This window comes from Parasteatoda tepidariorum, chromosome 6 (genome assembly GCF_043381705.1).
Source record: "Parasteatoda tepidariorum isolate YZ-2023 chromosome 6, CAS_Ptep_4.0, whole genome shotgun sequence".
Classification (NCBI taxonomy): domain Eukaryota; kingdom Metazoa; phylum Arthropoda; class Arachnida; order Araneae; family Theridiidae; genus Parasteatoda; species Parasteatoda tepidariorum.
Genome location: NC_092209.1, coordinates 42,310,460 through 42,335,556, shown reverse-complemented (window position 1 = coordinate 42,335,556; position 25,097 = coordinate 42,310,460). Strand labels below are relative to the sequence as shown.

Below are 25,097 nucleotides of genomic sequence, written 5' to 3'. Positions count from 1 at the left end.
TGGCAAAAACCTATATTTTCCAAGATGAGAGGACAAAAACACATTTTTGGTACAAAATTATTCCTAAAATTGAAATATATACTATAAATATAAATAATTACAAAAAAATTAACAAAATTATTATTCCATAATTAAATCATAATGTAATAATATATCATTTTAGTAGTTTAAAACATTATTGATTGGAAAATGTGTAATTATTCTCTTTTTTCCAGTGAAATGAACTTATTTTGAATTAATATAACTATAATTTAAAGCATAAAATATCTATCAACATGTGTAGTTAATTATTGTACAAATAATAATTTTTTATAATAGATAATAATAATAATATTATACAAATAATATTTATTTATTTGTAAAAAAACATTTACTTAAGGATTCTAAAATAAAAAGAGCTTAAAAACTTTCAATCTTTTAAAAATTATTACCCTTATATTAATTATTAATGTGTTAAAAATAATTTTTTCATGTAATGTATCAAAATTATTATTCCTCATGATTGATTTAAATTTGTTTCAAGTATTTTTTAATAATACTTAATCAGCAATTTAGATAATTTGGTTTTTGCCGGTTTTTACCAGGTTTTTGCCACTGTCCTGGCAAAAAACCCTTTTTGCCGGCAAAAACTCCAACCCTGCATTCTATACAACTAAATATGATAATGCTGACTATCAATATGAAGATAATCCACACTTTAACTTGAATTAAACTTTACTTCAACTTAAGTTTAAAAATGTATTGTCCCATTCAAAACAATGATTTGAAGAAAATTAAGAAAAATATTAACATATTTAAAAATATTAGTCATAGAAAGTTATTAGTCTGTCTTTTGCATAGAAAAGGGTGAAGGGGGCTACAGCTCCAAGCAATTAACCACCCCACCCTGTACCATCTAGCTATGAAATATGTTTTAATGATGAAACAATATTCTGATTAAATTGAAATGTTTAATTTTTAACAGATATTGGATATACTGAATCAAATCAATCACCTGATAAAAAGCTTTAGTATGGTCAATTGAAAAATCTTGGCTAAAGTACTGATGTAATTAATAACTAAGCATGTATTTTATTGGTCTTTATTAAATTTTCTTAGGCTATCTATAAAAAAGCATTTAATGTATCTTGTAAAATTGCAACTATCAAAAATTTAAAAAAGATAATAATAATAATTTTGGTAGTTATTGCCACGCAGTTTCTAAAATCGTAATTTTTTTTTTTATATATATATATTTTAACGCCTTAGTTTTGAATCCTACATTTAAATAAACACATTTTAACATGCTCTATTTGTGCAAACTTCATCACAAATCCACATGACTTTTGATTCTTTTTTTTTTACAGCTATGCTTACGCATTTCCAGGTGATTTTTAAAATTTCAATATATTTAGCACAAGCACAATATTATAACGAATCAAGAGTATCAAATCGATTATTTAGATAACTACTTTTTAACATGGTTTATTTGTGCTGATTTTTTTGCAAATCCAAATTATTTGGGCAATTATTAGTACTCGTTTTTACATGGTTTTGTAAGTCCCAATATTTTTATTATGCTATTGTTACAAGGCTTGAATTTCACACTTTTAATTTTAAAAAAATACATCTTAATAAGCATTAATTTGAAAAGATTTCTAGTTTTTGTTTTTCAATAGCTTTATAAATCAATGGGTTTGTTTTTTTATTTCTAATTTTAGTGTACTTCAAAATTTATGCAGTCCTTTAAAATATGTTCTTGCTTTAATTACCGCTGCTTTGCACTTCTTTTTTACCTATAACTGAACCCACATAGTTAAATGATTCGATGTCATCTGTTAAAAAAATTTCAATTTTTCTCTTGAATAATTCATATTATTAAAGCTTTCTATTTGCTCATACTATTTGAATGAGTCAGTTTTAAGATATAGGGCTACTTATTTAGATGCTAAAAGTAAAATGTAATGAGCAAAATCAGGATCTTTAAGAATTGTGGAGAATACCACTCAATTCCTTTTCTTCCACTGTTTGGGAATCCCTCTTATAGAGCATTCTTCCTTGCATGTTTCATTGTATTTTGATGGTGGAAAAACTAACCAAAGTTGCTGAAAACTAACCAAGTCTTGCTGCTCCCCCTTTTACTAAGCATTCATAATTTTTAAAATCAAAATATTTTGTTATAGCACAAAATAAATAGCCTATTAATTAATAATAGATTTTACTGATTTCTACTAACTTTATTAACCCATTTCTAATGTTCATTTTTTCCTGTAGCTGCAGCATTTACAAAAAGAGCTAAATCAAAAAAAGAATCTTTTAGATATGGAGGAAGCCATGTGGCAAAAAGAAAAAGAAAAATTGGAACAAGATTCATTAACATCTCAAAGACAATATAAAACTGTTTTGCAAAGGCAAGTTATTTTCTAAACAATTTAAATATTTCTAAATAATTTAAATACATAAATTTCATTATTATTTTATATTTATGTTGATTATTTATCTTACTAAAAAAGATGAGAAGCTTTGCTTTGAAGGAAAATGTGTAATATTTATGATTAAAAAAAATAATTATTGGTCTAAGACACTTTATTTGAATGTTATAGTGTTATATGAGTAGAAAATTTGTTTTAAAATTTTATTATTGAAAATCTCATTTAAATTTTAGAATTATTTGTGGGATTGTGAGCTAATATTTATCTTATCAAATCCTCTGAGCACAAATGGTTCAAGAGTCAGAGATTCTAAAGAAGCACAAAATCTTCTTTTTGCTATAGCTAATCCGGAATAGTCAAGTTATTTATTACTTTTATGTAATATTACAGAAGAAGCACTTAATTCCCCAACTTTAATTTTTGTTTCTTTTTTAATTCCACTGAATTTAAAAAATTTATGTGTATAGAAACACCATTTAAAAATGTAACTATTAACAAATATATGACTTCACTTAATTTCCATTTATTTGATAAGGTCACTCTATCATGGCAGGAAAACAATCCGCATTGATTTTATTTGTGCTTAACTGACATAAGAAATCATAAGTTAAATGTGTATTAGGAGCATGTAAAAATATTTAGGATCAGCACTAAGATTACCTTTCATCTGGATTTCTGATTCTGGAATTATAAAAGAGAAACTGACCATCAAATTCTTTCTTTTATTTAAAATTGAAAACCGTATGAAAAAATTGTATAACATTATGTGTAGTACTCATATTGTCTATCATGATAAAGTAATTCTGTGATTATTAATGTTTTTGCATTAATGGAAAAACTTTTTAAAACATTTTAGAATAGAAGAACAGAAACAAGATATCCATGATCTACATCAAACTATACATATACTTCATTATCAACTTACAAGTGGAAATATAAACCAGTCAACAAAATTGGAAATACACGATCCTTTGAGGACTATTCCAAAAACTCCTTTCCTACCATCAAGAAATAAACAGATTCTTATATCAAACAAAAATAACCCCTCCACTATATCACAACATTACAGAGAAAAGGCCTTAGATTTCACTTCTGACTATAAAAGCAGACTGAACAAATTACAACAAGAAATGAATGAAGACTTTGAAAAATATTCAGTAATATATCACACTTCTTTTGACGCTAAACTGCCAAATATTAAGCCTTCTCTGTCTCAAAATTCTCCAGCATTTACTCATAACATGAAATTTCACCACCCATCATCTGCTAAAAATAGTTCATATATGCCACTTAGTTCCCCCTTTGATGCTTCAAAGAGTTTGATGGAATTTGGGAATTTAAACTTAAAGTATGGAGGTGTTACAGTTCCTAGTTTTATGAACAAAAATAACTCAGGACGGTTAAGTGGAACTCTAACATCAAGTCAAAACATTTATGACAGCACCAAAACATTTATTGCTGACAGTAATGTGACCTCCACTGCACATAAAAAAATTTATGATGGTGTATTCACATCTCAAAGTGAGCAAACACTGAAAGCATCTGAAGTTTTGAACCCGAGCTCTTCGATAAACAAAATGTATGACATGCATGAAGAATTTGAAAACTTTCAAAATGCATCTTTTTTACCTAGCAGAAAAGACCAAAACATATTTGATACAATAAAACCCATTGAACATTCCTCAAGTGAAATAGCTAGAACTGCTTCAACTGGATCAACAGAAAACATGCCTAAAGATATTCCTGTCACGGGAAATGTAGTTGAAAATAGGGTAAGTTTCCCTGATCAAACTGATATACCTTTTGAAAGATCAGTTTTATTACCTGTTACATCAAATAAGTTCTCTTTTCAAAACCTTCAGGATACCAGCACATCAATTATATCTAGTAATAGAATTCCCAGAGATACAATATCTAGCAAAACCGACCAAAATAAGTTTGGCGTAAACAGAACCAATGAAAGTACTTTGACTGAAATAGTTAAAACTGTTTCAACTGGATTAACAGAAAATCTGTCTAAAGATATTTCCACCACAGAAACTGCAATTGTGGAGAATACAACAAATTTTCCTATTACAACTGATATACCTCTTCAAAGATCATTTCTATTGCCCACTGCAACAAACAAACTTTCTTTTCAAAATACTGATAATATCGACACTAAGCAATCAGTTGTATCTGATAATGGAGACACTTCAATAGCTCTAACTTCTTCGGGTCCAACTGCGTCTACTAAAACAGCACCAATTGTTGTGGACCTTGATGCGGCTTGGAAAAGGAAAACTTCTTTACCAAGTGTGAATCCTCCTTTATTAAATAACTCAAATCCACTGATGTTTGCTAAAAATATTAGTCCTGTTGAGCTAATTTCTAAAGGAGAAACGAAGCATAGTAGCACTATTTCAAACTATCCAGATTCCAAATCTACCACAGCAAAAACAGATACTGAAACTTCAGGCAATATGTCGTCGAGTACAGCTGTTCAAGATACTATAAAAAATTCGGAGCAATATAAACAGTTAAATAAAGCCCAACTTTCTCAAGCAGAAGCTATTAAAGAGTTGGAAAAAGAGACAGAATCACAAAACAACAACCAATCAATTGCTTTAAGTGATGTTAGTGGTACTGATGAAGAAATAAAAGAGAAAAAGTCATTTTATAAGACTCAAATGCAGAATACAATGAAACAGACTCCAGAGGATTCTCTAAGCGAGTTAAGTGAAGTACATTTGTCATGTGGTAGTGAACAAGAGGAACAAAAAGAAGAATCTGATAACTGGTAAAGAGTGTTGACAAATTGTAAATATTTTACATTTTTATTTATTCTTACATTCATTTTTTTCCATAAAATACAAATATGTATTTTATTTTCAGGAATATATTTTATATATAAAAAATTGTGAGTGCTTTAACTTAGTAAGACACCAAATTTAAACATCAAAACATTTATTTACTATTTACAAATATTGTAATAAAATTACACTGCCACAATAATCAGTGCATACTTTGGAACATATTATTATATACAGAGATAAGAAATGCATACGTACACATCTGTGTAACACAATATTTCACATTTAACACTTTTTTCTTTATAACAGAAAGGAAACAAACTTCATAATTTGTGCAAAGTTCTCTTCCATCGAGACTGATCAAGATATGTTCCCATCTTTAATATTAGAGTCATTATTAATCGCACTGTTTAGATGTTGCAGTGCTGACTGAAGTGCAGAGGACACAGTTATTAACTGTCTTTGTCTTTCTTCTTCTAGAACCTACAACGAAAGTTTTTTTTAATATATTGATTACATAAAATACTAATTGCTCCATTAAATTTCAAAAGATATTCTTATGCACTTGCATTAAACTCCCTTAAGTTTAATTTCATTCTTTAACTTTTTATTTTATAAGTGTTAAGATATTTTTAAAGGCAGCAGCTATCAAACCTTTTGCTGATATTAAGTTTTTGTGAAATTTTTATTAGACTAAAATTGCAGACATTGGCTGTAAAAGTAGCTTACTCTTATTGAAACTGATTTTGGATAGTGGGCCAAAAAGGCTAGTATATTCCATGTTGGAAACTAACAAACCTAACCTAAAGTGATAATCAGGGTGAATTTCAAAATAATTGTTTTAAAAAACCTGTTTCTTTGATTTTGAAAGATTTCACTATCTTCTTACAAAATATATATGATATTTATTTAAAGTATCAGAAGTGATTTATGTTAACTTAAGAAAAAGACTATATGCACATAGAATAAAATTGTATATAATTTCTTTAATAGTAAATGAAATATTTTTTTTTTCCATCTGCATCTAAACGAATACATGTGGGCCTTATTCTTACATATTGAAGGGGGAAAACACTCTAGTTTTGCATTTTGTAAATTCATCATCACATTAAAGAAAAACAGTTAATACTGAGAAAAAAAATGACCAAATAGGACTCTTCAAAAATATGTGTGTTTTGATATCTGATTCTCTAATTGTAATAAATAATATGGTATTAAAAGCTGCGTGAAAAGCAATAGCAATAACTGTCAAAGTAATAGTAAAAAGTAAATATTTTAAAACACAATTCGAATTTCTCATATTGTCTGAATTTATCGGAGGGAACTTTGAAAACATGTGAAATCAAATCACCACAAGGATGATACTATCAGCATAAATTGAGCATGTCAAAAATGTGATTACTAGTGCTTTCACATGTTAAAATATTGAATGAAAAATACCGGAATTTTAAAAAATGGAGTGGAATTGCAAAAAGTTGAAAAATGGAGATATATTAAAAACAGGGTGCGATTTCACTTGTAAAAAATATGTGGAAACTTGTAGCAATAACAGTCAAAAATCGATTTAAACACTTTATTGATTTACGGTGGTATTGACTCAAGCCAAAATGTGATTACTTGAATGTGCAGTTCGAACTTCGTGTGTCATTATAATACAGCAATGTCCCTTTTCCAGAAGGATCGATTCCCCGATTCTTCATCTTCTCCACTCTTAAAAAAAAGGACCACCAAGACCTCCTCTGGAATGCAGGAAAAGTGGGAAGTTTGTTTTCAAAAATGAGCACAACTGAGTCCCCCCCCCCTCTTCTTTCCTATGCAGCTGGCTAGTATATGAGGCATTTCCTGGAACTTTTTTACTGTAGAAAAGGGTATAAACGCGGGGAACGTTAACGTTGTGGGGGAGTCAAAATGGAAAATTTAAATAGGTCTAAAAGGATACATGTCCTTGAGAAACATTGTTCTTCCCCTGACCATGTAATATTTAGGAGGTAGGGGGAAAGGGGGTAACATTCTTTCTTTAGCATTGACATGAAAAAGATTTCAAGACTCCCTTCTAATGAAATATGAATTTGACTAACGATATTCCAAACCAAGATCTAAATTCGATTTCATTTATTATTTTTTTTATGCAGTGCACCTGCAAATACATTATAGGAACAGGTGAATACCTTGGTGAAATAAGTCTTGCAAAATACTCCAAAACTAATTTATCTCACCAAATATCTCGTATTTAAAGCAATCCAATGTGTCACATTTGTTCGTTTTTACCAATCTAGCTTTTGTGAGTTAAGAGATTGTGATTATCGACAGCTTGTTTTTTTTTAATTATTTTTGACAAGTTATTGTTTTTAACAAGGTAATTTTAATTGAGTTACTGTTATTTGTGTTAAGTTTTTTTTAAAAGTTAATTTTGTTTATTACCTTTTATTTTTCTATGATGTCTTCACGTCCGTCGAAAAAAAGAAAGAATGTTTATCAATTAAAGAAAAAGTGGAATTACAAAGACAATTAGATATGGGCACTTCAGTATCTAAGTTCAGGGATGAGATTTTTCCGCTTTTTTCACTTTTATCTCTTGAATTTCAGTTTTTTTTATCAAAAATTCAGATTTTTCTAAAAATGTCACTTTTTTTTAATAAGTATTCTGCTTTTTCAGAAAATTCACCGATTTTCGAAGAGAAACAGAAAATTCAAACTACATAGCTAGCAATCCTTTCTCATTTTTACTTATTATAGCTATTTTCTCCCCTTTTACTCGCAGCAGATAAGATTTTCCGAATTTTTTACCCGCCCTCCAGATAGATCTGATTTTTGTAGTTCAAACGAGGCTGCTTCTGACAAGCCTTTTAGAGGTCCCAAGCCTGGAATCTGCTAATATCTCGATTCTTATTCACACGATTTTAATATCAAACATAGCTTTTCATATTTGCGTGTTGCGATTCTTATTCACACGATTTAAAAATCCAATATTGTGATTCGTATTTACGCCTTTTTAAAAACCTATATAATGATTCGTATTCACGCAAGTTTAAAATTAATGTCTTGATTTGCTCATGCGGTTTATAATATCAAACATTGATTTTCGTATTTATACATGATTTTAAAATAAGGCATTGGGATTCGCATTCACGCATTCTAAAAATTATGCATCATAATTCTTATTTATGCAATCTAAAAATTACGCATCATGATTCGTATTTACGCGATCTAAAAATTATGAATCGTGATTTGTATTTACGCGTTTTAAAAATTCTATATCCCAGTTTGTATTTTCTCATTTTCAAAATCGTATATCTAGTTTCATATTCATGTGATTTCAAAATCCATAATTGTTATTCATATTCACGCAATTTTAAGATCAACTATCGCGATTCTTGTAAGAAGTAAATTTTTTTTTAATTAGTTACTATAAAGGTGACTGTTTTTCTAACGACGATTATTAGTATATGTAAGTGTTACAACATCAGAGAAACTGGAAGGGAATATATTCAAAACTTACATTCTGTGCTTGCAAAGAAGAAAAAATAGGATTTGTCACAAGATGTTTGAAGATGGACTAACGACTAAATATAGCAAACATAAAAGATATAGCAAACAAAAGCAATCACTTAAAAAGGGATTTAATTAAAAAAAAATTTTGGGGGAAAAAGAGTTAATTAACTCATCATCAAAATTTTATTTATAATTGCTGTTATTTATGCTATAAAATGCAAAATTCTTATCAAATAAAAAACAATTATCTAAACAGTTGCTGATTGTCATGTAATTTTTCAAACTAAAATAGCAATTTTTGTATGTTAAGGAGTTACTATATATTTCTACTTCACTGTTATTGATATGTTTCAGAGGGCTCTAGTTAGATTAGACTATAATATGAACATAATGATTCGGTCCATTGTTAAAGTTTTTTTTTCCAATATAATTTAAAAAGTAATATTACTGATATATTTGCTATAAATCACATAACAGTATTTATTAAAAGTATTCTCAGTAGTTTTAATTTGCTAAACCAGGTAGTTTTTCAAGTAATAATTGTCTCTTATGTGAACTGAGGAAAAATATAATTTCCAGCTTTATTTTTTCAATTGGTAATTTTTATTTTCATTAAATGTTAAGTAGCAATGTAATCATTTATATAATAATAGATTAGTACACAATTGTATGTCAACACATTATTTATTACCTTAAACTGTCTGGAATTTATTATTAAAGGGCTGCGCTTGCGTAAAATTTACGATCGTGGAAATTCAGCTTTTTTACCTTTTGGCTAATCTCATCCCTGTAAGTTGAGTGAGGAATATAAAATTGGAAAATCTACTGTGTATAATATCAAAAAACAGAAAAACTTTTTGACTATTTTTCAGACTCTGACACACCTCTTGCAATGAAAGATCAGAAATATATTTGAAATGCCAAAAATCGAGGATCATGATAAAGTTATGATTGAGTGGGTGTGACAACGCCGTAGTGAAGGTACTGTTAACAGGACCAATGTTAATGGCTCAAGCAAAGATTTTTTATGAAGAAATGGGCATTCAAGAGGAGTGCAGCTACAGTACTGGATGGTACATGGGATGCATCAGTTATCTATTTATGGAAATCGTTCTGAAGCTGCCGAAAAATTTATAGAAGATTTTGATGAATTGATTAAAAATGAAGACTTGTCACCAGAACAAGAGTATAATGCGGATGACACTGGACTGTTTTAGCGTTATGTACCGCGAAAGATTTTAGCTGCAGCTGAAGAAAAAAATCCAACCAGTGTCAAAGATTGTGAGAATGACTATTATGGCATGTGCAAATGCTGCGGGTATACACAAATGCAAATTGTTTGCTCTCTAAAGGATGTTAAAGTGTTACCCGTCAATTATAGATTCAATCAAAAAGCATGGATGACACAGCAACTCGTGGAAGAATAGCTGGATAATGATTTTGTGACGCAAGTTAGAAAACATTTTCTATCGATTGACTTGGAAGAGAAAATACCACTTCTAATCCTGGACAAATGCTCTGCCCATAAAATACCATTATTAGTGGAAAGGGCAAATGTTTCCGCTGTATTTTTACCGCCTAACTGCACTTCAATTTTGCAGCCTATGAATAACAATATCTTAAGGTGCTTCAAATGCAAAACTCAATTCCTAATATCGATGCTGACCTCTTTAAATGGTGGCCAAATCTTACAAGACTTTGTATAGTCTTATTCCATAAAGACTGTAATATGGAACATAGCCAAAGCGTGGGAAGATGTCGATCAGAAAACCCTTAAGAATGCTTGGAATAACATTTGGCTATCAACTATTTTTTTTTTTTTTTTTGGTTATGATGAGGACGAGCCCGTCTTTGAAGGATTTCGTCCAAACAAAGAGAAAGATAGTGTGAAAGAATTATTACAATACATCAAAAGTCATTGTGAGGGTGAAAAATTAGATGATGATGTTGTCGAAACATTAAACTGTAACGATGATGCCCCAACTGTGTCTTAATTAACAGATGAGGAAATGAAAAATATATCTTTGAACAAACAGGGCAGTGATACAGAGAGTGTAGACAGCGAGGAAGAACCAGCAGAAGAACGGATTTCTACTGACAATCTAGTTATGCATTTGGAAAATACCATTAAAAGGACTAGAACAAAGAGACTTTATAACTGATCAAGAAATCGTGTCTCTTTATGGGATTAAAGAAAAGTTGTTAAATAAGAAGCCGAAAATTAAACAGCTTTCTTCAAAAGATATGTTTAAAAAATAAAACATTTATTCTGCCTATACATTTTTTATTAAGAGTTTTTGATTTCTATGTACAGTAAATAATTGATCTTTATTTTACATAAGTATTTTTTTTTTAATTTTGTTTGATTTAGATCGTTAAAAAAAGACTTTTTTTTTCTGGTTTATGTGGATTATTGTAACATTAATTTTTTAGTCATTTCAATGCTTTTTAAATGATTTGTTGCGGTTTATTTACTTGATGTGTTATGGACTTATACTATGCTTATTTTAAAAATTAGAAGTTCTTTTGTTTAGATGGTTGAGTCAGCAATTCATTTAATGCATTTCATTCCCTTAATGCATTTTATTACTGCGTATTTGGGGTAATTTTGGTAAATAATCAATTTTCTATAATGCTAATGGTTTGTTGATTTTCACAGCGACCGCGATAAATTGCCAAATTATGTATTCAATTTTTTTTAAAAAAACAGATTTAACTGAGGGATTAACAGCTGAATTAAGCTAACAGTTTGGCGTGGCAATAATCGTGGCAGAGAAAGGTATGTTTTAAAAAGAATGTTGCAGAAAATAACTGCTTTGCTTCCGAAATAAAAAATCTTACTGCAAGTACTATATAATGTTCTACGACAATGTCTACCACCAGGGCTGCTACTCAAATAGATGAACGAAATTCCCTGACTTTTCCTGCCATATTTTTAAAAAATTCCAGTCTAATATCACAGTATGTAATGACAGTGCTGTGGTCAAAATATACAGGGAACAACAAAAAATTTTAATAATTAATACATTGTATTGTATATTTTCAATTAAAAAGTATAACACCACAATACAGTGAAAAATTGTAGTAAAGACAAAAGAAATATATCATATAACAGAGGAAAAAAATATTTTTAAAAATAATATTTTGTCTCACTACAATAATAATTTGTGTAACTACTTCACTAAAATAATCAGCACAGTAGTTTATGAGAGTATTCAGTATTTTATGAGAAGTTCCTCATAAAGTTTAAATTTTTTCAAAAATATTACACAACACTGAGAATTTTTTTATACATTAAATCGAGGTTTAACTAAAATTTAAGAACAATTCTTGAATTTTAAACATAAATCTAAGAATTGCTGTAAGTGTCTACATTATAAAAAAAATCTATTTACCCGTTTTTGTTGATCTTTATGCTTTTCTAATTCTACTTTAATAGATTGCAATAAGTTACTGCCTTGATGGTCCCCACAATTTGAGTTCTGCACAGCTTCCTGAAAAGAATTTAAAGAGGAGTTTTAGAACTATATATTGAACACATGTTTTTATTTATTCATCTAAACTAACCAATCATAATATTTATTGTAGTATAAAGTATTTTACTTGTAGTTCTACTAGTTTCAATTTGATAATACTAAGGCTAACAACAATTTTTAATTATCATATCAGTGAAAGTAAGCAGTGCATTGGTTGTTAATTTAAATGTCATAATTTATGTGTGCAATTCTTAGTACCAAGCACTGAACATCAAATTAAATGTAACATATGCAAAAACAACTTTCCTAATTAATAATATCTAGACAACTGAATTGTTATAAAAAAAAAAAATTTAAATTTGAGCCTTTTTTCATGTCATATATACAAAAGTGTATTATAGGAATTTTAAAAATATATAAAACTAAAAATAATATCAGCAATAAAAATCTTAATTTTGATAGCTTTTCTCTTAATTTAAATAAATATTAATAATCGTAATACATCAAATCAATTTTTTCTTTCTCTCTTACCAAATTTAGATAAGAAATCAAAAAACACTCTAACATCATTTGATAAATTGTAGAAATATGCATAAAATGGAGCTAACTATCAATATCATTAACATACCTAACAAAAAAAAATTTAAATTGTTCAAAAAATAATTATTATTTAAACATTTGTGTTAAAAAGGAAATGCTCACATGATACAAAATAATATTCTAAATAATAATAAATCATTTTAAAACTTGTGTCCCAAAAAATACAGTCAAACCTCATTATTTTAAACTTGAAGAGGGAGGAGCAATCATTTCACTATTAAGGACATTAAATCTAGAAAATCATAGTTAATATTTTGAACAGATAAATATTAACTATGATTTTCAACAAAATTTAAGAATGAAATTTTAGGTCAGAAAAATGTAAATATTCTTTGAAGTTAAGAAGGGCTTAATAATTTAGAAATAAAAACTTTGTTACAATAAAACAACTTTATAATTTTTGTAAATGTTATTAATTTTTTCCCTCTTTTCATTTTATGCACCTTCTAGTGATTACCCCAGTAGTTATAGTTAGCCTAAGGCATCAAAATAGCCTTTCACAGTATTACAATATACAATAATTAAAAATATCAAAAATTGTATATTGACCATACAATTAAAAAACCATTATAAGTCTTTTTCCAAAAATAATAATATTTTATATTAAAATACACCATTTACAAAAATCTATTATTTAAGGACACTGTGTCTGAATGTGATGTAATATAAAAATATCGTAATTTTTTCCTCAATTAGCCTCATATTCAGCCTTTCATTGGATAGGTATACTCACAGAAAATGGCAATAGTATTATGACTTCAGTTCTACACAAATTACAATTTTATAACTATTTTTTAAACTAATTTCAATAAACTTTGGAAAAATAAAACACTGCAATTCTAACTTTAAAAAATTAGAATTTTAGTATTTTGTAATACTAAAATTCTAATTTTTTTTAAAGAAAATTTTCTTTAACCAAAACAAATTTAAAGATTTTTTTTTTTTTTTTAAATATTTAGGCTACTTATATACAGTAAAAAAATAGCATTAAGCTAAATTTTCTGCCGAAAAATTTGGAATCTTGCTACAATATTACTTTTTAAAGTCAATGTCTAGAAAAAATTCCAATGTTTTTTAAAATTGAAAATGTTATGTATATACTATACGTAAAATATTACCTATATATTATTTACTGCACTTAGCCTTTAAATCTTTAAGAAAAAACTGATGTTTTTAAACACCATAATCATCATGATAAAGTAATAATTAGGATATTAATTAATATAAATACTCAATTCACTGCAGTGCCTGAAAGCAATTTTTTTACTGAAATATGTTGAGCGTCTCTAAATAAAGTTTATAATTTGAATGAAATAAGAGTTAAATAAAAAACATTTTCAAATAGGTGTTTTCACGAAACATTTAAAATATTTATGATTAATTGAAAAAAATGAAATCCAATTTGTTCGATGATACTTACACAAACAAGCTGTGATATATTTCCAGAAACATGTTGAGCTGTTTGCTGAACAATGGTTTCAATGGCAGCTTTTACTTGGTGGCATTGTTCATCAAATTTATTGGATAATCTTTTTTCCATCTCAATATATTCTCTTTGTATATTAGTTTCTAAATCTTGGAGCTGTAATAAAAGTTATAAATGTTAGTATTATAAAATGTTAAATATTGATGAGAGTATATATAAATTAATTTAATACTGAAATGAACCAAAAATGTTTTAAGTTCATTTTCAACAATCATATTCCATAATGCTATAAATATAAATAGGTTAATTATAAATCAATTTTATAAAAAATAATTGGATTGTGTGTGTTAAGCGTAATGGCATAATAGCTGAAATGAAACCAAATAAACAGTTTTATGTTGATCAAATGGCATTATAAACTAAGTATAATACAAGCACACAGGGTTTTTATTCATGCCTTTTGTTTGACCTCTTATCGCAATGGTTACTAAAATAAGATTTGCTTCATTCTTCATCAAAGTGTTTAGGTAACACTTGACTTGCTCAATTAGAGTTATCTCTAATATATAACCTCAAAAATGTTAAATTACAATAATATAAGAGAGAGCTGCAATGTGGAATTTTTATTAAGTCTGTGTGTACTGAATTAGTTCTTTGAAAATGCATGGCAACTAAATAATATAGTAAATGTAAACCAAAATGTTGAATATGAGGAGGGGGGGGGATTTAAGTTGTCAAAGATGACAGATATTTGCTCTTGAAAGGTGCAGTTAAAAATATTGTTATTCAAACCATATTCAAAATATCAATAGATATTAAAACTATCTACTTTAAAATAATAAAAAAAAATTTAAACCAAACTAAAAAACAATGACTAAAACAAAATATAGTGCTAAAAGACAAAATATAGTGAATTCATGTTTCTAAACTTACCCTGCAACAGATACCAGTTTTCATTTCTTCTAAATTATGCCTAGATGCTTCGATTTCATTTCTTTCAATTATTTGAGTCTGTTTAATAGCAGCTACTTCTTCCTAAAAGTTTACAGAGTGTTACAAGACTTGTCTAAATTACTTTTTTAAAATCAATAATTTCAAAACATTTTCATTCAACATTTTATTTTTGACTTAAATTTAAAAGCAAAAGCCTAAACATTTAAATATAGTCTTTGTGTCTAATCTAAATATAATCTATAAAAATAATTAATAGTAATTAATAAAAATTTGTACTTTTGCTTAATTTACTTTGATAAAGTAATATCATGTAGAAATTGAGGTTAGAGATAGTTCTCAAATGGAAAACATCTGGACAGCAGACACATATTGATTGTGACTTTGCCCACCAGATTTGTATACTTTTACTGAGCAAGAAATAAATGAAAATTTATTTAAACACCACAAATTATCTAACCCTAGAATAAATTACAACAAAAAAAGCTGCTGCTTTATAATAACAATTACTGGAGTTCTATTCTGTATTTTTATAAGTAAAAAATAACTTCCACGATAAAATATTATTTTCATCTTAAGTAAATATAATCGGATAGAACTAAAATAGTTTTGCAACTGTTTTGATCATAATCAGATCTTCCGTTTTTTAAGTTTTATATTTATTATCGATTACTCCAATTAAAAATCATTTAATAAAAGATTACTTAGAAATGAATATATGGAAACCATGTGCACGGATACTGAAATTAAATGTAATCGGAATTAGAATTTAAGAAAATTTAAGTCCAAGGGCCCTATAGCATAAGATATTACTAGTCTGTACTCATATTCACTGGTCTGTTTACATGTATCTATTAATTTCTTTAAGAAAAAAAAATTTAATGAAGTTAATTTACAGGAAACATTACAATTCAGAAAATGCATATTGTCACAATTGTGATAAAAATGCTATTTTGTGACAAAAATACAGACCAAATCATGAAATCAAAAGAATGAAAAGGCATACCAATCTTTTACAACAATTGACGGTCGGTAGGAACACTAATTACTTTATGGTGGCCGTTGTTAATTTTGAACCCCGGTAATAATTTATAAAATATCAAAAATTAGTCAGCGATATATAAATTCATTATTACTTGTATCTGCCTTAGATCTTGTCTCCAATCAACTGTATTTAATTGCCTCATTTCAGCTAGTCTTTGTTCTAGAACTTCCTAAAAAATAAATAGAAATAGAAAAACTGCAAAATATGATAATGGTATTTATTTGTAAACACATTGTTAAATGCTGATCAGTAATTAAATACCCTTAAAAAAATCTATAATTGCAACATCAAGGCTAAGAATTGATTTCAACTGCTATTAGAACAATTGAAGTTAAAATCAGATTTTATTAGTAGTTGAGGTCAGCAATATACTTAGCTAAAAGAAAATTATACTGCAATCTGTTACTTCAATAACCATTTGAAATTTATTTTTACACTATGACATAAAAAAGCTACTATCAGGGGTCATACAGAAAGAAATTAAGTTTGCTTTTAGAGACTCTTTACAAAAACCCAAACTTTAAAACAAGAATTCATCACAGCAAGCCCTGTTTCAAAAGAGGCCTAACCTAAAATTCTAAACTCCTAAAACACCTATTTTACAAAACCAACTATTCTTAAGTATAAATTCAATATTTTATTTTGTTTAGATTCTTTCAATACAAATAGTAATTGTCATATGTATGAAAATGTGCATGTTTGAATAAGTATAAACAAAAACACATTTAAAACACTTAACTGCTAACATGTGTTGCTTATCAGAATACTTTTAATTTTTTCTATTTTTAAAACCACTTTCTCATTTAATTCTCCTATATTTAATACAAATCTTGGAATAATTGTCATAGACAATAAGTTTTAAGTTTGGAAAATTCAAAGTATATATATATACACGTACAGTATAGCAAATCAATAATTAAAGAAAAACAAACTTTCAAAGGAATTAACTATGATTATTAATAAAGCTGAATATTAACAGCTTTTGAAAAGAACAACAAACTTTGTTTTCCTTTAAATTATTAATGTTTTCTAAAAAAAAATTTACTTAATTTTGTTTATAGTTAAAAAATATATTAAATGGAACTAATTTACTTTTGGAATTTTCATGCTTGTTTTTTAATGTTATTTTTATCTGATTATCAGTGGCCGAGATAGCCTACTTGGTAAGGAGTTGGTGCCTATGTCCAATAGGTCTAGAGTAAGGCTCCCGTCGACCGAAGACTCTTCATGTACAAAATGGTGACTGGTGTAGACTAAATCAGTTGGGCTCACAGAGTCCTCCAGGTTCCCATAACAAATCAATACCTCTGGGGCAACTGGATTTGATATTGATCGTGCTCTATTTCATGTGAAAATTATAATCTGCAAATTTATGGTGTGTGAATGTGTCCTCCCTGTAAAATTGGTTATGAGGTATGAGCGTGGCAGAGTTCAAATTCTTGGCCAAAGATGGCGCCACTGGAAAACAAGAAGTGCACTCCTCTGTCTTAAAATAGGCTTGTCAGTATTGACAAGTGGCATAAAACAACAAACATCAGATTATCTGTGTTGCTAATTTTTCTACTTCAAATGGGTAAAAAAGGACAAAAATTAATAACAATAAGCAGTGTTTTCCCTCAGTGTTTTTAGAACAGTGGCTCACCCTACCTGCCCTTTCACAGAAATAAGTGCCCCCTCACCCTTTTCATAAAATGTTGTCTCCTTTTAATTCAGAAAAAATGCTTTTTTTTTAATATGTAAAGAGATTGCAGTAACAAAAACCAGGAATTTTAGATTACCATAATTATTATAAATTATTTTTAGGCTAAGGTTAGATAAAACATTATTATTCCTCATATTTGAGTATTTTTAATTCTGTTTCAAAGTGCACTTATGTAGCTAGATATAATTAGTAAGATTAGTACCCTTCGAAACTGAAAGTGCCCTTGTCTTTTAAAATCACCCTGCCCTTTTTAAAATAAGAAACTTTTACCTGATTTCTTTGCAACCTATTATTAAGTTCATTAATCTGAGCTTGACTATTGGCCACTTGCTGTTCCAGTTCAATATTCCTTTCCCTTAAACCATCAATTTGCTCTTCAAGTAAAACTCTATTGTGCTCAGCATTTTCCAATTGTTGGTTTAGTCTGTCTATTTGAGCTACAGGTAATCTTGGTTCTATTCCACTGTCCATATGGTCCATTAAAACAGCAAGAGCAGCATCTAATTGTAAAATAACAAAATAATTTTAAAATCGACAGCCTATACAAAATCATTAATTCAAAATATATAAAGTGTTAAATAACAATAAAAGCCCAACAATTTCACAAAATTTTATATTTCAAAATTGTTAAAATATTTAGAAAGCCTGGTTTTAAGGTTTCAGAAACTGTATTATTTATTTCTTTGATCATAGGTACATGTTTTAATTTGCAGAACATTCTTGGTTCTTTTTAAAAAGTGTTATTTTAATCATATAACTGTTTCACTGATTATCCGGTTGCTCACCACCCACGGTTGAAAGAAAATCGGCATTAGGAGTGAAAAGGCGCTAGAATACAGAAAAATCAGAACATTTTGACTTAAAATTGTATTTTCGGAACAGGGCTAAAAAATCGATTAAATCAGATAAATATGATATTAATCGGAATAGTTGGCAACTATGTTATCATGAAGAAACCCCTTAAAACTTAAAAACTACTAATCCTATCAGCTTGAAAGTAACTTCAGCATAAAAAATTATATCAGAAAATGTACCTTACACGCTTTGATATAGCCTTAAGATAAAGTAAAAAGTCTAAATAATTCATATTAAAAATAGTACTTTTTATACATAAAAACATTTGCAACTGTTTAACTATTCGTTCTGTTGATCTATATATAGTTTTATTTGATTGCATAAGAAACTATGTCACACTTGTTTAAAGAGCAATATCAGATCTGTAAATTGGTGCAAGTAGAAATTTGCACTTTTCAAACACAAAACCCATATAACTCATAAACTATTAATCTGATCGTCTAGAGATTAATCTTACTCAATTTGGCATCACAAAATACATTAGAAACAATGCCTCAACTGCTTGTCTAGTAGAAATTAAATCCCACCCCAGTTCTCTAAAAAAAGGTGGGATTACACAGAGAAGAGTAAAGAAGTTTTCATGTATTATTTCTAACATAATAAAACATTCTGTCAAAAAATACTCTGGGTATTATTTTTTCGATATAACACCCGTTATATACTATAATTACCGGACTAAAAGTCTTATTTGAATATTGGTCCAACCCTAGTAAAGCTAATACACCAATAAAATATTGCTATTGCCATGAATCAGACACAAAATAAGAATTATACATTTAACTAAATATATATATTCATTAGACTTTATCTCAAAAGAAACAAAGATGAACTGAGCAAACTCTTAAATTATCCTTCTAATTCTGAAATTCCAAGAAGACTAAAATCAAATACCATGCACATTATCTGGTGTTACACGCCCTCCAACAGCTTGATTAGTTCCAAGAGAAACATCTGGTGGATTAAGTGTTCTCATTTGTTGAGGCATAGGCCTAGGTTCCTCATGACCTGCACTAGGACCAGGCCATGGCAAGACAGGAGAAGGTGGTTGCCAATCTCTGGGAGGGTTAGGGCCTCTTGAAGATGAAGCTTGTCCATCTTCAGCAGGAGTTGCAGGACTAGTTTGAACTGGTAGCAAATCTGGAATAAAATTATATATTTAAAATAAAAATAATCGAAGCTTTTTTTCAACTAATTTACATCAGAAATATATTTATTACAAATTAAACATTACTAAAGCATACACATAAAAGAAAGTCTTTTGAACACTAGAAAAATCCAACACTTTTCAGATTTGTAGTTATGTAATTATCAAATTTTTCGATAATTTTATGAAGGAATGTAAATCTTATCACAGTATATGAATAAAAAGAATCTGTTAAATATATTCATTTTCAAATTACAGCTTATTGAATTTTAATTGATTAAAAGTACACAATCAATATTACGAACAGTGAAACATAAAATATTGTCTTATAGAAAGTCTAAAATTCATTTAAAATTGATTATAAAGTTATTAGTATAAAAAAAAAAATTTAAACATTCTATTAGAAAATTAAGGTTGGCATAATTAAACCAATGTGATCTAGAGTATCCCTATTAATACAGATACAACTTGAAAAGAACTTTCAGTGATTAATAATTTGCTGACATTGACAATGCAAAAATACCTTTGAGAATTTTCCTTTTTAAAAAAAAGAATTAAAAACAGATATTGATGATTAAAACTGATCAAATTTTAAAAATTTTATCTTTTTACTAAAATATTTTAATTTAAAAAAAAGTCACTAAAACAAGAAATAAAAAATCCTAACTACATTTGAGAATAGAACAATATTTGGAGTGGTTAAATGAACTAGATTGATTTAGCACATTATTAAAACAGTATGTATTTTTTCAAAAATTTTTTATACCCTGTGAAAGATTATTAATGTTTTGCGTTTTGATGAACTTTGCAGTTAGTTGACTCAACTTTAAAACATAAAATATAACATGCATGTTGCAAATAAAATTAAAAACAGGATTCTATTAAGACTTTAAAATCTCTAATGATTCTCAAGATTTTATAGAGTCACATAGATTTTAAAAACTTTATTTCATAAGCTTTAAAACTGATATATTAAGGTAGTTCAATACATTTAAAGGATGTTCTTTATTGTTTCCATACAGGTTCTTTTAAATTTCCATTAAATAGCCACGCAATACACAAAAACAACTCATTGCATGCATGGAAATATTTTATAAAAAATTCTCTTCCAAACAGTAAAAAAAATTTCCACACACAGATATATATATATATATATTGATGCAAATCTTTCAATAAAAACATAGACTAAAATTTATAAATATAATAAAAATGAGTAATAATTGTGTATGCTGAAAAATAATTACCTGGAAATGTAGCCCAAGGAGATGGAGCAGGTTGTGCTTGCATTCTCTCTATACCTCCCTGAAAAAAAATTAATCAAAAATTAACTTTAAATAGCATGGTATTTCTAGATATATTAAATTATAGTAAACAACCAACAAATATTTATTCTTTCAGTAGTTTTTTTAAAATATAGCGATACTAGAAAATTTTTTAATAAAGATTGCCTAAAATAAACAATTACCAATTTTCAACATAGGATATTAGTTAAGTGCTCGACACTGAGTTACGTCTAATAAATATTTTTACGACTTTTTAGGCAGGGCTTGAATAACTTTTTTTTAAAATATCTGTTTTATAGAAATTGTCAAAATCTACTCCTAATTTTGTGAATGTGTGAAAATTAGATCCTGTTTCAAGGAGCTTAAGCTATAAAATTATGAATTAAAACATTATTCCAATAAAATATTTTGTGATGAGCTTGCTTTTATGAACTATTTTGTGAAAGATTTGTTGATGAACTTAAATTTCTCCTTAACTGGCCTAAATTAAACATGAAAACAATTAGAGAAAACCTGAAAACTGTTTTGAATGTGATAGTTGACACCTAATATGGATACCTAAAATTTTTCCCCACTCTAGAGATGAACTTTAGCCACCACCCTGATTAAGAGAGATCAAAAAGAGAAAATTTAATAATTAGATTCAATAAAATACTTTTCAGTAAATATAATGAAACAAATTATATTTGAAATTATTGATTAGTATATGAAAAATAAAAATTCTCTGAAAGTTAACATGAAGAGAATTTAATCCTTTTTCTGTCTAAAGCAGACACTTTAACCTCGTAATCTAGTGCTAAAATAACAAACCTCAAATCCTTCGAATTCACCAAAATCATCATCATCATCAGGATCTTCAGCTGCTGCTGCATCATGAGCATCAGGTACCTATTTATGAATAACTTATTAGCAGCTAACAAAAAATTTATATATTTTCATAAACATTTTGCAAATGTATCACATTTTAACACATATGAAATATATCAAGGATATTTCTGTATCTTGATCTGTTACGCCAACTACAATTACCAAGGCACTAAATGGATTATAAACTTGCAATTTAAAAAAAAAAAAAAAAAAAAAACATGTCTAGGTTTACCTAGGGCTGGCTACGAGTTCTACCTTTTGAGTTCATCTCTTTTTGTGATTTTTTTTTAATTTTTTGCAGGCGACTATTCTGTCAAGACTGTGATTATTCTGTGTCTGTTAGACTATGTCTGTGATTATTCTGCCACCCATCATGAAATGAAAATCTTACCGAAATATCCCAAGTAATAAAATTAAATTTTGTTCAAAACAAAGATAGAAAGAGAATTGGAAAATATATATGCACCATTATTAAACAAACTTGATTAAATTTGATACTGACATTCTGAAAGGTCTTCCATCATAAGGTCTTCCATCATAAAAGTGTGCTTTCTTTTCTCATGCTACACATTGGCGTGTACGGATTGGTTATTGTAAGGTATTATTTGTTATTACATTTCGTCTTATAATACAAATTAACATTTTTGTAAAACCCCTTATCATTTGGAGCTTTTTTTTAAAAAGTATAAAATGTACTTAGAAAATTGCTTGAAACTTTTTAAATATTTAATATATTCAAATCAGACTTTTTTCATTAGTTATTAAACAAGATTCACTACAAAATTATGAAGAAGAAGAAAAAAAAAACTTGACCTTTTTTTTGCACAATCAGAGTATAAACGAGTTACTTTAAATACTTATATCTTGTGCAGTTTTAAAGAATTGTTTTCAAATTTTAAAACAAGAATTTTGAATTACTCCAAAAATATTGAATTCTATTAAATAGTTTTTAAGTTATAGTAAAAATACATAAGATTTTTTAAAAAATGTCTATAGCTGCATTAATAATTAAGTTATAACTGCATAAAGTTATTTAAGCAATAACTGTATAAAGTTAGTATTATACTTTATGCGGTTATTACAAATAACAACCAAAGTAATTGATACAAATTACAAGCTTATTTCTTGATTTTTCTGGCATAAGGTGTTCAAAAATACTTGTTTACTTTCGTAATTTGCTGTCAGTCCCCCATGCCTCTGAGAGCTTTAAATCTAATTGCTAAGTAGGAAATATCGCATGAACTAAACACCTCTAAAAATACAAATTAATCTAAGTATATCATGAGAAATTTCAGAAAATGTCAAAAACTGAAAGTGTCTTTTCCATTTTTGTAGGGTAGTGTGTGAGTGTATATATATATAGGTATATAATAATAATTATACAGTGGTAAAATTATCTGTGTTTATAAATTTGATTCTGATTACTATTACAAATATTTAATTTGTTATGATCTCAACTTATCTTTAGGAGGGGGATTTATTAATTATATTATTCTTACATTAATTAATTTTTTAAGTAATTTAAAATTATTTTTAAAATAAATACACTTTTTTAAAAAAAAATGAACCTTAAAATGTTAATTTTCTCATTATTTTCTGTTCAAGCTATAGAAAAAAGCTTTCAAATTCTTTATCCAATAATATTTTTTTTTTTTTTACTTTTTGGGGAAAAAAAGTACTTAGTGATTGTCTTTTAGGATGTATTTACTTTTATAAAGAACAAATTTTATCCTATTTTGACAATGAATGAGGATTACTTTTCTAAAATATACACATAAAATGGTATAGGAGGGTTATTTAAAAAATTTTAAGGTGTAAAGTAAGTGCCCTTTCAAAACTCAAAAGTGCTTTTTTCTGTGAGAAAGAGCTCTGTTTTTTTTTTACCATTAAGCATTAACAGGTATCGATTCTAAAATAAATTTTTAATGAAAAACTTTACAATTGTGTGCCCTTCTTTAAATTTGGCGAGATAATATGTTACAGAAAACAGGAAAATGACTTAAAAAAGCTTTTGTTGCTTTTTATGATAAAAATGAAGATCAGAAACACAAATATGTTTCAAATAAAAGACAATAAACAGCTATTACAAATAAAACTAAAATCTATCAAAAAACTAAATTTCATTAAATTACATCTAAGTAGACAAATATGAACTAAAATATTTAAAATTCGAGGTAAACAAAGTTTGTAATTCGTACATACTTGATGATTTTGTCCATTACCACTCATTGCCCTGGATATTTTACAATTTTATAGAACAGAAATATAACTATAAACTATATTTTAGAGATTTTTAGTAACAATTATTATAATTTATTTAGAAAAAATAAACAGATACTATAACATTTCGACTCCAAAACTACGAAAACTGCAGTTGCAAAACAGACTTTTGCAGTTACGGTTACAACTGATTTCATTAATAACTCATATTTAAATAGCCACAGTGGCCTAAATCAGGTGGACACAGTTGTTGTTGTTGAAGTTTTATTTACAATAGACATGACATCCCAATTTCGATCCTCTGGGGAAGGAATGGCACCCTCATTTTGGAAGCCCGACGAACTACGCTTGAAGACGAGCACTTTATGGTAGAACAGTTTAACGAGGACCATTACCGCACACGCTTGATCCCTTCGATCCAGGTGGCCACCCAGCCGCGCACTGACCACATCCAGTGATGCTTGACTTCGGTGTTTTACTGGAAACAGTGTCTTAACGAAGGGCACTGTGGGACTGGAACTAGACGATAATATTTTTACTCGGCCGGCCAGGTGGCCGAACGGTTAGCTTACCTGACTGCGAAGTCAATGGCTGCGGGTTCGAATCCAGCTTCGGGCATGAATGTTTTTCACCATGTGTTGTCCCCTGTTGCATAAATGTGGCCCACCTTATGAACTTGTATCTGTGTCAGTGCAGCGTGAGTAATTTCGCTCGCCTTCGTGGCTTAGGTTCACTCCCTTATGAAAAAATCGAGGTATAAACGAGGTATATTTTAAAGGTATAAAGGAGGTTGTTGTTTAAATACGTTGAAAAGGGTGCAAATGAATACCTCA

The 25,097-nt window shown here is 28.1% G+C and overlaps 2 protein-coding genes across 4 annotated transcripts in view; one reads left to right on the top strand and one right to left on the bottom strand.

The window, feature by feature from the left end:
• Positions 1-6,218, top strand: part of LOC107449106 (centriole and centriolar satellite protein OFD1) — an 18,583-nt gene extending 12,365 nt beyond the window's left edge. For all 3 annotated transcript variants that reach the window (XM_043055838.2, XM_016064541.4, XM_016064542.4), the window contains exons 6-7: positions 2,254-2,390; positions 3,268-6,218. In XM_043055838.2, the coding sequence (XP_042911772.1) occupies positions 2,254-2,390; positions 3,268-5,194 (2,064 nt within the window). In that variant the 3' untranslated portion in view covers positions 5,195-6,218. The remainder of the gene's footprint in view (positions 1-2,253; positions 2,391-3,267) is intronic.
• LOC107449107 (coiled-coil domain-containing protein 91) lies at positions 5,341-24,701 on the bottom strand. Its single transcript, XM_016064543.4, has 10 exons — positions 24,247-24,701; positions 21,988-22,065; positions 21,139-21,196; positions 19,642-19,887; positions 18,166-18,395; positions 16,285-16,362; positions 15,131-15,232; positions 14,192-14,353; positions 12,091-12,189; positions 5,341-5,686 (listed from the first exon to the last, which is right to left on the bottom strand). The coding sequence occupies exons 1-10, from the start codon at positions 24,271-24,273 to the stop codon at positions 5,564-5,566; spliced, it is 1,203 nt and encodes a 400-aa protein (XP_015920029.1). The 5' UTR covers positions 24,274-24,701; the 3' UTR covers positions 5,341-5,563.
• Positions 24,702-25,097: the final 396 nt, after the last annotated feature.

What these genes read in the sequence shown, in the direction of transcription:
- LOC107449107 (XM_016064543.4), bottom strand. Translation starts at nt 24,273, where the DNA reads ATGAGTGGTAATGGACAAAATCATCAA. An exon ending in GTAATGGACAAAATCATCAA is followed by an intron (nt 22,066 to 24,246) that starts GTATGTACGAAT and finishes ATTCATAAATAG; the next exon opens with GTACCTGATGCTCATGATGC. An exon ending in TCCTTGGGCTACATTTCCAG is followed by an intron (nt 19,888 to 21,138) that starts GTAATTATTTTT and finishes ATTTTATTCCAG; the next exon opens with ATTTGCTACCAGTTCAAACT.